Consider the following 12,844-nt stretch of genomic DNA (forward strand, 5'->3'; position numbering starts at 1 on the left):
ATAGAGCTCAATATATAAGTACATATACTATTTCTATAATATTTAATATATACTCATACATAAATCCCGAGCACAGTGCAAAGTATCACCTACTAGTAAATGGTTCAAACCACTTTCTAAAAATTGTTCTTTTTCAATCAATCAAAAAGGAAATGCAGAGGTCGACAAGACAACTTTGCACCCCATTTTCGGCTGTGTTTAGTTCACGTCAAAATTGGAGGTTTGGTTGAAATTGAAACGATGTGACGGAAAAATTGGAAGTTTGTGCGTGTAGAAAAGTTTTGATGTGATGGAAAAGCTAGAAGTTTGAAAAAAAACTTTGAAACTAAACACCGCCTTCCATTGACTTCAACGGATTCCTCATTCCTGTGACCAGACACTTGCTTCCTATTGTATCACTGTAGTTGCATGCTAAGATCCAAATGCCACATACTTCTTTTACACAACGGGGTGAGACGGTCTTCCTTTCCACTCCCAAGAACACGCAAAATTGCAAAAATATTTTCTGATATAATACCAGCAACTCGCTAAACATACAGGCGAGTGGGCCGACGAGGCATTCAGTTCGGTCGCATCTGACAGCGATTTTCGCGTCCATGGCAGCCGTGGAAAACGAAGGTCTTTCTCTGAACATTGTCGTGTTGCTCCTGTAATCTGTTGCTCAGGATACGCATGCCGAATTGCCAGCCATGTGTAGATGACCGCACTGCTGCTCCAAGAAAAATCTCTGAAGTTTGTAGTATCTTGCAATAATAACACGGCATCAGTTTCTGAGTGTATCTTGTCAGTATTAATTCCAGTCAGCCATGAATTCCCTTTTGTTTTCAGAGTACAGGACACTGACTGCATTTCTTTTCATACCCTCGAGAGGAAAAGGCCACCATGCTTCCGATTTCTAACACAAAAGTCTCAAGAAAAAACGAGTCTTGAGAGAAAACGAGTTGTAGCACAAGGTTTTCTCCCTTTCTTCTCCTTGTGTTTGTGTGTGAGCTTCTCAAAACACGTGAGCCGTGAGCTCCTCGTTTGGATATATACGTTCTTTGATTTAGTTTCTATTGACTGTCTTCTACCTTTCTTCTATCTGGTGTTCTCTTATGTTGTACTAGCTGTTTCGGACAAGGAAAAACTGAAGCTTTTCCAGAGCTTCCTGCAAAGGTACTACTTCCTTTTCCGAATTCTGCCACTTTGTTCTCCTGAATGGATTTTTTTGGTAATTTTTTATGGAGTTTTTTTGGCTACTTTTGATGGAGCATAGCTAAATTTCTGCCTAAACCTGTGATTGTTTAAGTTAGATTGTTCGAAATTTGAGCGCTCGGTACATCAATTTAAATGCCCTTGTTTTTGTGCTGAAAAAAGAGAGTAATATTCTGTGGGTTTCTCCAGTATTGTTGTGAAACTGAACCCTGAATTCGTCTATGGCTTTGAAACTGAACTATGAACTCGTACTGATGTGATCAATCTCAATCTCATGTGGAAGTACTAACTGAAGATTTATCTTTCTCATGATTTGATCTTTAGGTACTCATCATCAATTGTGCCATCCAAATTGAAGTTCAAATTTCCACTGCCAAGATGATCAAACTCCGGTCAGCTCTAGGCGTTCTTGAGATCTTGTCAGTTCTTTGCATCAGCCTTGTTGCTGCATACACTCCAGTAGACAACTACCTCATCAGCTGCGGCTCATCGGTCGACACGCCGGTTGGCCAGCGGCTGTTCGTCGCCGACGACTCGGGCACGGTCGTCCTGACATCTCCGGCGAGTGACGCGGTGAAAGCCTCGCCCAGCGCGGTGTCCGGGTTGCGCGACGACGCCGCCATGTACCAGAGCGCCAGGGTGTTCAAGGCGCCGTCGTCCTACTCGTTCCGGATCAGGGACCCCGGCCGCCACTTCGTCCGCCTCCACTTCTTCCCCTTCGTGTACCTCGGCTACGACCTCGCCACGGCGAGCTTCAAGGTGTCGACGCAGGACGCCGTCCTGCTCGACGGCTTCGCGCCGGCGGCGGCGGCGAGGGGCAACGCGTCGACGACGACGACGACGGCGACGGCGGCGGCGGTGTGCGAGGAGTTCCTGCTGGACGTGGCGCGCGACACGCTCGTCGTCACGTTCGTGCCGCTCGCCGGCAGGCTCGCGTTCGTCAACGCCATCGAGGTCGTCTCGGTCCCCGACGACCTCATCGGCGCTGCTGACTCGTCGCTGTCGACGTCCGACTCCACTGGCCAGCAGCTCAACCCTGCCGTGATGCCGCTGCAAACGGTCTATCGGGTCAATGTGGGCGGCCAAGCGGTGGCGCCCGACAGCGACACGCTCTGGCGAGAATGGACTAGTGACCAGCAATTATTGGTTGGACCCGCAATGACTAAAGGAGTTTCTTACAATCGAACACCGAACTACCTGCCCGGGCAAGCGACGGCGAACGACGCACCGGCCATCGTCTACGCCACCGGCAGGGAGCTTATCATCATGACGAACTCGACGGACGACGGCATGAAACAAATGGCGTGGCAGTTCGACGTCGGCAGGTCGGCGAGCTACCTGATCAGGTTCCACTTCTGTGACATCGTGAGCAGCGTGCCTGGCCGCCTCCACATGAACGCCTATGTCGACAGCTCCAACGCGATTCAAGATCTCGACCTCTCCGCCATTGGCAATGGCACGCTGGCGTTCCCGTATTACAGAGACTTCGTGCTGGCTGCTAGCACTCCATCCGGCAAGCTCGCCGTCTACGTTGGGTCGACGTCGCAGAAGATCACGACACCTGCCGCCATTCTCAATGGCCTAGAGATCATGAGGATACTCACGACCGCCGGCAACGTCGCCGTCGTCGAGCCAACGATGCCGCCGGGAACGAAGAAGAAGAACAATTTGGCCGTCGTTCTTGGCTCAGTCTGTGGAGCTTTCGGTTTCGTTTCCGTCGCCGCTGCTCTTGTCATTGTTCTTAGGAGGAAAGAGGAGAAGGAGGAGCTGCGGACGCCGACGACGAGCCAGCCGTCGACGGCATGGATGCCGCTCCTCGGCCGGATCAGCTTCCGCAGCGCGCCGCCGAGCGCCGTCGGGTCACGGTCGCCCAGCTTCACCATTGACACCAACGCCAACACTCCAGGAGGAGGCGCCACTCCCGGCATGGCCGCGGCGGCCTCGTCTTCCCCGAGCTACCGCTTCCCGTTCGCCGCGCTGCAGGACGCGACGGGCAACTTCGACGAGGGCCTCGTCATCGGCGAGGGCGGGTTCGGGAAGGTGTACGCCGCCGTGCTCCAGGACGGCACCAAGGTCGCCGTGAAGCGCGCGAACCCGGAGTCGCGGCAGGGCGCGCGGGAGTTCCGCACGGAGATCGAGATGCTCTCCGGCCTGCGCCACCGTCACCTCGTCTCCCTCATCGGCTACTGCGACGAGCAGGATGAGATGATCCTGCTCTACGAGTACATGGAGCACGGCTCGCTGCGGAGCCGCCTGTACGGCGGCGGCGCGGCGACGGCGACGGCGACGGCGCTCAGCTGGGCGCAGCGGCTGGAGGCATGCGCCGGCGCGGCGAGGGGGCTCCTCTACCTGCACACGGCCACCGCCAAGCCGGTGATTCACCGCGACGTCAAGTCGTCGAACATCTTGCTCGACGACGGCCTCACGGCGAAGGTCGCCGACTTCGGCCTCTCCAAGGCCGGGCCGGACATGGACGAGACGCACGTCAGCACGGCGGTGAAGGGGAGCTTCGGCTACGTGGACCCGGAGTACGTGAGGACGAGGAAGCTCACCGCCAAGTCCGACGTCTACTCGTTCGGCGTCGTGCTCCTCGAGGCGCTGTGCGCGCGCCCCGTCGTCGACCCGAGGTTGCCCAAGCCGATGGTGAACCTCGTCGAGTGGGGGTTGCACTGGCAGCGGAGGGACGAGCTGGAGAAGATCGTCGACCGGCGGATCGCCGGGACGGTGAGGCCCGCCGCGCTGAGGAAGTACGGCGAGACGGTGGCCAGGTGCCTCGCCGACCGCGGCGCCGACCGGCCGGCGATGGAGGACGTCGTGTGGAGCCTGCAGTTCGTGGCGCGGCTGCAGGAGGTGGACGGCCTCGACGCCTCCGACGTGAGCAGCCTCAACATGGTTCATCAGCTGATGCCGCCGACGAGCTTGCACGCTCGTCAGAGAAGCGCCGGCGAAAGCGAGACCGGCAGGACGGACGCCGACGAGGACAGCAGTGTGGTAGATGATGATTACACCGATGCTTCCATGAGAGGAATCTTCTGGCAAATGGTCAATGTGCGCGGGAGATGATACTGATCAGTCATCTTCAAACATTCCAGATCATGAATTAGTCATCTTCAGACTGGTCAGTTCATTGTTGAACATTCCAGGTCAAAATTCACCTCTCCAGTATCCAGTCGGAAAAAGTGAACAAAGACATACTTAGAATTTAAAATATACTTACCAGTGAAAATTTTGTACTGTCCCTACAATGGAGTTCAAACATATGCTTGAATGAAAGACATGCGAGTCTCATAATTTATGTTTGAGCAGAAATACTACACAGTTCAAACTTTTGCCTACCTTCTGGAAGCAGGTACTGGATGGGGCCGGACAGCAAGACTGCAAGGCCTAATTAGCATCCATACAAAAATATTAGCAAGAGCAAGCAATAGCCGATATGTTCCAGAAACCGCGGTGGGCCGCAAATTCCATTTTATGCAGTTCGGAGTACAACCAACAGATGGCATGGTCTATCAACTTATGAAAGGCGTCAATAACAAATAGGATACAGATCCACTCAAATCCCAACAGGTTCATAGATATGACTAAAATCTCCAACAGGTTTAAATTGATTCATAAACTTTAAGACTGATACATCCCCTAACATCTCATTTAAGGGGATGTGCTTCCTCTCATTCAAGGGGATGCGCTTCCTCTAGGCGAGGCCCGATGATTGCCATTGTCTTCATAATCCCTGGGGCTTGGGCTCCGGCCATTGGCAGCTGTACTCATGTCACGGCGCTCATGGTCAGCAGGGCTACGGCTGTCAGCTCTCATTGGGCTCCTGCTGTCCCTTGGTGCAGGACTCCTGCTGGCATTAGGGGTAGGGCTGCGGTTCCTCCCGTTGGGTGGTGAAGCACTTCTCCTAGGGCTGCGGCTATCACGAGGGCTTCCCCTAGGGCTCTGGGTGTCGCGAGGGCTCCCCTTAGGGCTGCGACTGTCACGGGGGCTCCCCCTAGGGCTGCGACTGTCACGGGGGCTTCCCCTAGGGCTCCGACTGTCACGAGGGCTCCTTGATCTCCTTTCATTACGGCTATCCCTCCTTGGAGACTGGGAGCGGCTGTCAAAACAAAATGGAGAAGCCATCAGTGTTTGATACAAATTAAGCAGAACATGAGGATTAGGGGGAGAAATTAAGCAACTGATGAACTCAGTTTTATAAGAGTGATCTGGAGACTTTCTGGTTAACATCCAATAGATTAGTTTTTTGCAAGTATAAATCAATTAACCAGTCCTAGCAAAATCAACATGAATCAACATACATTCAGAACTCAATAGGAAGATCATGACTGCTAAAATTAATAATGATCACATATAAGATAAGTAAGAGATTCCCATGTTGAAATCAAGGAAATGATATCCTCCTTTCCATACCTGTAGCTCCTGCTACGGCTCCTGCTGTAGCTCCTACCACGGCTCCTCCCACGACGAGGGGATGGGGATCTTGAGTAGCTTCTTCCACGCCTATTATCATCAAGATACAATACATTTAAAACCTTATATTCAACAATTATGCTTATAAAAAGGAAATCTCACAGGAACTACTTGAGATTCTTAGGGCTGTTCCGGCAGTCCCTTTCTATATGGCCCCTGTCTCCACACCGATAGCATCTGTTTTTCCAGTCTCCAGCTTTGCAGTCACGGGCCCAGTGCCCATCAATCCCACAGTTAAAGCAGCGGCCAGAACCAGGTGGTGGTCCTCTGCCCATATATTCACGTGATCCTCCAGGGCCACGTGGAACCTAAAATTGGCATGAATAGCATATTTAGATTGAGTAAAATTATAAAGTAGGATCATCAAAGCATATAAACAAGATAGAGACATAAAATACATACAATATTCTGGGAATAATAAAAATAAATATGATTACCCCTTTAGCAAACTCAACAATCATGCGGCTTCCATCAAAGTCCCGACCATCCAGGTTGTACCTTGCCTCATCAGCATCCCGAGCATCACTAAATTCCTATTATCCAGCAAACAAGAGGTGGCCTCGTGTAAACATTGTAAATGAAGTGTACTGATAACTGATTAAATAAATATTATCGGAAACATAAGGCAAGTGTTTTACTTACAACAAATGCAAACTCGTGCTTCATATCCACATATCGCACTCTGCGGAAATTGTATCGACAAAGAGTAACACCATCAAGATGCAAGTAGATAAATGTTTCACCAGTCAGAAGGAACTAAACGCCAGTCAATGTTTGCAATTTCCATTAAAACATCAAGATAATTTATCAAAAGAATTGCCAAAGTCTGCTAGAAACTTTAGAGGGACAGCCACCAATTCCACGAAGGGCACCCTCCCACCATGGACACCGAGGTTGGGAAAGCCCCCAAAACCTTCAACAAGATCATCCGAGTTAAAACATGAAGGTCTCGTGGATATGTGATGGTAAGAAAAATATCAGAGAAAGAATGCTCTGAACAGAACAGCATGCTGCTGGCCTAGACCTCTTGCATTGAAAGGCATAGCATCAAGAAACCGTGGGGATGACTACACAAAAAGAATGAAGAGTTGCCTCTAATTTTCTGTTCCAAATTTTTTAACAAGGTGAAGAAAAGCTCATAGAATCTTAGGACTGAGGAACTTGTCACTTAGAACCTAAAAAGGTCTGTCATCGGTTCTATAGGTAATAACTTTGTATTAACTTATCACATGCCCAAATCAACAAATGAGGTTAGAGTGAGATACTTTCACCGAACCAATCTAGAATCTACAAAGCAAGTTACGCTTGTCGGTAGTATCTTTTGACTCAAATGAACAACTCAGAAATTCTGCCTTGAAAGACTGGAGTACAACTTAGACCCAATTTGCAACATGCTTACCTCCCATATCTGCCGAAAAGGTCTTCAAGGTCCCGGGTCCGGGTGCGCGAGGAAAGACGACCTACGTACAGCCTCGTGTTGCCGCCGTAACGGTCATCGTAGCGATCACGGTCATCATAGCGAGGCATCTTGAACTGTAACACAACAGAATAGCAAACAAGAGTGAGCTAGCGGATCTAACGTAAGGCATAGGGTTTTCAGCTGAATCCCCAAATCTTGCTGGAAACGAATTGCTACTAGTACTAAGGTTTAGGGGTTAAAGGGCAAGTAAGAAAAGCTTCCGGATCTACAAGAGAAGCTAGGGTTAAGGCGAAGAGAAAAGCTGTGGGTAGAGAGGAACGAGAAAGAGGATAAGCGTACGTGTGCTCACCGGCGAGGGTCCGACGGGAGAAGCAGCACACCGGCGACGGCGCCGCTGCTCGCGGGTGGAGATCGCCTCTGCTCGGCGGCGGCGGCGGCGGCGGCGGCCGAGGAGACGAGGAGTCGAGACCGAAGCGACGGGGAGATCGACTAGGGTAAAGATAGGGGAGCAAGGAGACCGAGGTCAATTAATTACGCTGGGCTGTTGGCTATATATGGGCTTTCTATGGGCCGAGATTTCTAATCACAGTAGTACTCGTTCCGGACTAGTCATATTGATTTGGAGGCCCATCTAAGACGAAAGGCCCATTAGCAATTACTCTGCTACTGTTGAATTTTTTTCGTTTTTAGATTTTTTTTTAATATTTACAGAAATAATCTATCGACCAAAAAAATTGCAGAAATAGCCCCTGCCGCCCAATTGGTGGGCGGCAAGCTGACGTGGCAGACGGTGGGTCGACCGCGCTGTCTGCCGCCGTCGGCCAAAATTGCGATTAGGCCCGAGGGCGACAAGGGGCTAATTGCAATTTTGGCCGCCCATTCAGAGCTTGCGGCCGTACTTTTTCATCTGGGTCCCTTGCCGCCTCAATATAGGGCGGCAAGGGACCCAGATGAAAAAAGTACGGCCAAAAGATTTTTCTATGTTATGTTAATAATAAATAAAGAAGTATTTATTGGTAAAACTTGTTAATATTGTTATAAAAATGTATTGAAGTTGGTTGTTGCGCAATTTCATATGTTAAGTGAGGTATTATTTTGTACCTTATTCGACGTATTAGTACTCGGATAATTTATATAGGCCTATCGCAGTCTAGGTCGTAGAAACATTATATGGACTTAAACAAGGAGAATTATGTAACATGAAGAAATAGTAGTACAATTTGAACATGATACAACTATTTGCATTGCGGTTACATAGATGATATTAGATTCGAACTAGGAGGGAGGTAGTGCAATAGTTGAACACAACGACGATGTAGTAATGGGACAAGGAAGCATGACAGTAGAAATTTCAATATGCCAAGTTGTCCGATAATAGCTAACCCCTACGTGAGGATCCCTCTCCTCTCTCAAACCGCGCTTTAGTAACCCTGTATTGCTCTGGTAGTTCAAGCTGCACAACACGGCTAGGTGGAGTTAGAACCCTTCTGGTGTCTATCCATTCTCTGTATTGACATCTCCTTGGTGGTTCCTGGGAGGAAAGAATAGATGTAAAGCAAGCAAAGTTAGTAAATATTGTGAGAAAATAAGGAATCATGTAATCAAAATATTTTTACCATGAAATCGTCGTCAAGAATATTTGGACAAACAAAGAACCTTCGACCCAATGTTGTAGGATTTATGGAACGAAGAACCTGACAACGATCACCACACCTGCATCTTGGACGGGCTTCCCATGGAGGGAGTGCCGTAGTTAGCACCCGCCAGTCGCTCTGTTGTTCACGACATTGGCGTTCATAAGCCGCTTTTCTCTATAAGTATTGCTCAGTACTTTCGGATGCGAAATACCAGCGACCTTCTTGTAAACAAGTGGTTAGGTCGAGAACGGGATTTTCTGTATCGACCCACTCGATGTATGCGCAAGCCGTAGTGCGGGTCTGCCGAATAGAGTAGTGTTACGAAGAATAAAGCGATTGCCCATACGGAATGAATAAGCATATGCAGATAATAAAATACCTCACGGTCATAGTTAGGGCACCTAAAAAAGCGCCTTCCTCGAATATCAGGATTCCTCGAAGCCATTAGTTGGCATCGATCACCGCATAGGCAGAGAGGACGCTGGCACCAAGGTGGTAGTAGGTATACACAAGGATCGCTACGCCAGTTTGGATCCTCAACACCCCGGCGTCTAGCCATTGACGAAAGCCGGTCGGATTTGTAATGAAGCAAGTGGGGAAGAGAGTACTGAATGTGACTGAGTTCTGAAAGATTGTGAGGCCTCACTCGTTAAGGCGACTTATATAGGCGCAAAAAATCGAGTGATACCCCTGACATGTGAACGTGGTGGGGTATGGTGGGTACGCCTGATTGGCGCCGAAAGATACATGCATGATCGGCGCCGAAAGTTACATTGGTCGTATGCGCCAAATGGCGGGCAAATACTCGTATCATACGCGAATAAAGGAGGCTGCATCGGTGCGGCAGAAAGTAGTCGTGCATGCGCCGAAAGGTATCGTGCACATATAACAACAACGTAGTCATTACACAAGCATACAGTACTGGAAAGTGAAGCAAGTAAACAAACAGAAGACTGCTCTACTGGCCCTGCCCCGCGCCGCGACCACGCTTGGTCCTCCGGGCCTGTGCTCGCACGTGGTCCTGAGAGTAGGTGAAACGATCCGGTGGCACAGCACGGGTAGCACGAGTGTCCCGCGGAGGAGTGGCCTGCGCCTGGTCCTGCGTCTGCACCGGCGGTGCGCCTCCCAGCTGTGAGGGGCCGATGACGTCCTCTGTCGAGCCTGAAGCGAAGTCGAAGTCAGTGATGTCGAAGAGCACGGTGGAAGACAGGAAGGGGTCCGACGAGGTCCCAGCATGGTCCAGTGGTGGACCCTGACTCGACGTGCCGGCTGCCTGTGACGCTGACCATGCAGCCTGGGAGAAGTGGGCGGCCTGCGTCATAGCGAACTGGGCGAAACCTACACATCGACAACGGGACCCTTGTAAGCTAAGACATAAAATGTATGTAAATTGATTGTGGAAGTAATGTTGTTTTTTTAAGTACCTGTGGGGGGCACAACAGAAGGCCTAGCCGAGGAAGGCGGGGTGCTGAACGGTGCACGAAACCCTGAAGCAATCGGCAAGTGAAACGGCTCACTTATATGTGCGAGGCATGTACAGAAGTAGTAATAAAAATACTTACCTCCGTGTGGAGGGGGAGTCGGCCTAGGAATGTGCGCAGCTGGACGGGGACCAGTCGGTACGGGTGGCCGCTGTACAGCTGCGTCTGCCCGAGCAACGTCGTCTGCACGACAGGTGAGCACTCGGAGAATCGAGCGCATCGACTCCACCATCCGCGTGTACGTCGTCAGGTGCTCCTCTACGGTTACCGGAATTCCCGCGTCTAAACGTTGGATCGTCGTTGAACCGTCAACGACGACCCGGTTGATGTCGTCGACCTGCATGGTTAATTTGTTCATAAATATTCGTAAAATTTGACGATAAGAAAGACATGAAAACATAAAGGAATGGTGCGATGCAGGGTACTCACAACACGAGCGAAGTCCTGGTCGCGGTGCCTGGCGTAGAGGTCTCTAGTGCTCGCAACGTGGGGCTGCTGCTCCAAGGGAGCGAAGGTGACCCTAGTACGGGTGCGTGGCTGGTACCAGCGTAGGTAGGCCTGGTACGACTCCTCAGTGTGTGACTCTCCCTCGTGGTCCACGACCTCCTCGGTTGCGAGCAACCAGTCCTCAACAAAAGTCGCCAACTTGGTGGGCTAGTAGCCAGCTGAATGCTGACCCTTGCGCGAGTACCTGCGAATTAATGTGTAATATTAGTGTGAAACGACAGATGTTACAAATTATTGTAAACAGGCAGATTTTAATGCAACAACGGAAAGCGTAGTGCAAGATCTTACCGGTGAACAGCAGCTTGGACGGTGGTCGGAAACGGTACTGGAAAGGGCTGACGGAAGCCGAACTGCCGCATCACGCGGAAAGGGGCGTGAGGCTCAACGCAGATGTCGAAGACCATCGGAACCGTAGTCATCCAGTACGCCTGGTCCCTGGTGCAGAGTGTGGACAGACCCAACGGCGCACGAGCCTGGGTAGCCGCGGCACTGTAGGGCTCCCACACGACGTCAGTCGTCAGAAGGCGGTCGAACACCATAACAAACTCAGGATACGACCGCCTAACCTGGACGTGAGCCCATCGGCGCTGCAATACGAGACGATTGATGTGATGTACAATGAACTTAGCAATTAACTTAACAATACGTTAAGATCGATGCAACGTACCTGACGACGGCACCACAGAGTACCCATCGTAGGGTAGTCGACCTCTGGTCGCTCCTCGTACAGTGACTCCTCGTACGCGTGCTGGTCCACCTCAGGGCGGCCGATCGCAATCCTCTCAGCTGCCCAGATAGAAAGAAAGAGAGGGCACCCACCAAAGGTCGCGCTGGGATCCGTCTTCGTGCAAGACTCACAAAGTGCACGGTACAGAGCCGCCAACAACGCGGAACCCCAGCTCCACTGAGGCACCTCGCCTACCGCGGCGTCGGCGATGCTCCTGGCGTAGTGCACGAGTCCCTTGTCGACCGCGTGCCCGTGACCGCCACAGAACATCACCCAGCCAAAAAGCCAGAGCAAGTACGCCTCCAAACATCGGCTGTACGAGTACTCGTCGGCGTCCGCCTGTAGCTGCTCAACCTGCAAGCAGTCGATAAAATGTTAGGCACCTTAACTGCGGACTAAATATGTAATACGATTGTCATTTCGGTACAAAAACACTCACGGTGAACTGAAGCAGCCACCTCTTCGTAGGTCCGGTGTTGCGGTGGTGTCCCAACGGCTCGAGCGGGAGGTGCGGTGCGCGCTGTACTAGTGCGAAACGTGCCGTCAGATCGTCCTGCCAGTCCACAGCCGTGGTCACTGGCCCAACAGCGTCTCCCGCGAGCGGTAGCCCCAACAAGTACGATACGTCCTGTAGGGTAGGGGCTACCTCACCGCACGGCAAGTGAAAAGTGTGCGTCTCTGGCCTCCATCGATCGACCAAAGCTGCTACGAGCGACCTGTCCACGGTCCATCGTCTGGCCGGGTCCGCGTCGCCGGCCGCAGCCTCCACCAGCCGACACATCGGTAGGAGGCCGGCCTCACGTAGCCTGCAATAACAAATTAATATGTCATTATAAAAAATATTGCAGTGCAACTAACTTATAGTAAAACACTGTTCGTACCTCTCGACAAAGGAGTCGTGAACCGTGAGTAGCTCACCGCACGTCCGTGCCCGGAACGTCCCAAGCTGAGCCCCATGCACCACAGTAAGGTGAGACCGGTGTCGGTGATCTATCGCCGGGTCCAACAACTGAGGTGTATCCTGACGTGCCATCTCTGAAAAATATAGTGTTTCGTGTTAGAACAATTCAAAAAATAGTAATGTAAAACAAAAGATAACTTGCAAAATTATGAAATAGTAATAAAATCATACGCGTTAATTATGTACAACAAGAGTACAGGCTATTTAAATATAGCAAACGTTACTAATGGTACATAACGATGACGTGCAATTTAACATATATGTAGAGTTCAATAATATAACATAACATTACGTGTCGAAGTCCGACATACATCAGCATACATAAAGACGTTTGGCGCCTTAGTCCGACGTTACATCACGAGACCTAAAGACATGACATGCCGAAGTCTGACATTACACGACGAAACATAAACACATCGATAAGTTCGAAACGAATTACAAGCAAAT

The 12,844-nt window shown here is 50.6% G+C and overlaps 2 protein-coding genes across 4 annotated transcripts; one reads left to right on the plus strand and one right to left on the minus strand.

The window, feature by feature from the left end:
* Nucleotides 1-786: 786 nt before the first annotated feature.
* LOC4324079 (receptor-like protein kinase HERK 1) lies at nt 787-4,503 on the plus strand. 2 transcript variants are annotated; one of them, XM_015763035.3, is made up of 3 exons: nt 822-953; nt 1,107-1,155; nt 1,519-4,503. In XM_015763035.3, the coding sequence occupies exon 3, from the start codon at nt 1,573-1,575 to the stop codon at nt 4,255-4,257; it is 2,685 nt and encodes an 894-aa protein (XP_015618521.1). In that variant the 5' UTR covers nt 822-953; nt 1,107-1,155; nt 1,519-1,572; the 3' UTR covers nt 4,258-4,503. The 2 variants fall into 2 exon arrangements, with proteins under 2 accessions (XP_066162914.1, XP_015618521.1); XM_066306817.1 differs by having other exon boundaries at nt 787-1,155.
* A 125-nt stretch (nt 4,504-4,628) lies between these two features.
* On the minus strand, nt 4,629-7,586 carry LOC4324080 (serine/arginine-rich splicing factor RS2Z32). 2 transcript variants are annotated; one of them, XM_015763041.3, is made up of 7 exons: nt 7,434-7,586; nt 7,064-7,197; nt 6,307-6,346; nt 6,102-6,197; nt 5,776-5,972; nt 5,605-5,694; nt 4,629-5,290 (listed from the first exon to the last, which is right to left on the minus strand). In XM_015763041.3, the coding sequence occupies exons 2-7, from the start codon at nt 7,189-7,191 to the stop codon at nt 4,867-4,869; spliced, it is 975 nt and encodes a 324-aa protein (XP_015618527.1). In that variant the 5' UTR covers nt 7,192-7,197; nt 7,434-7,586; the 3' UTR covers nt 4,629-4,866. The 2 variants fall into 2 exon arrangements, with proteins under 2 accessions (XP_015618527.1, XP_015618532.1); XM_015763046.2 differs by having other exon boundaries at nt 7,424-7,586.
* Nucleotides 7,587-12,844: the final 5,258 nt, after the last annotated feature.

Source organism: Oryza sativa, chromosome 1, assembly GCF_034140825.1.
Source record: "Oryza sativa Japonica Group chromosome 1, ASM3414082v1".
NCBI lineage: Eukaryota > Viridiplantae > Streptophyta > Magnoliopsida > Poales > Poaceae > Oryza > Oryza sativa.

Excerpts from the sequence above, each read along its gene's own strand:
- LOC4324079 (XM_066306817.1), top strand. The coding sequence starts at position 1,573 with ATGATCAAACTCCGGTCAGCTCTAGGCGTTCTTGAGATCTTGTCAGTT.
- LOC4324080 (XM_015763041.3), bottom strand. The coding sequence starts at position 7,191 with ATGCCTCGCTATGATGACCGTGATCGCTACGATGACCGTTACGGCGGC. Across the intron at positions 6,347-7,063 it reads CTTTTCGGCAGATATGGGAG|AGTGCGATATGTGGATATGA; the intron begins GTAAGCATGTTG and ends CAATTTCCGCAG. Across the intron at positions 6,198-6,306 it reads AGCACGAGTTTGCATTTGTT|GAATTTAGTGATGCTCGGGA; the intron begins GTAAGTAAAACA and ends GCTGGATAATAG.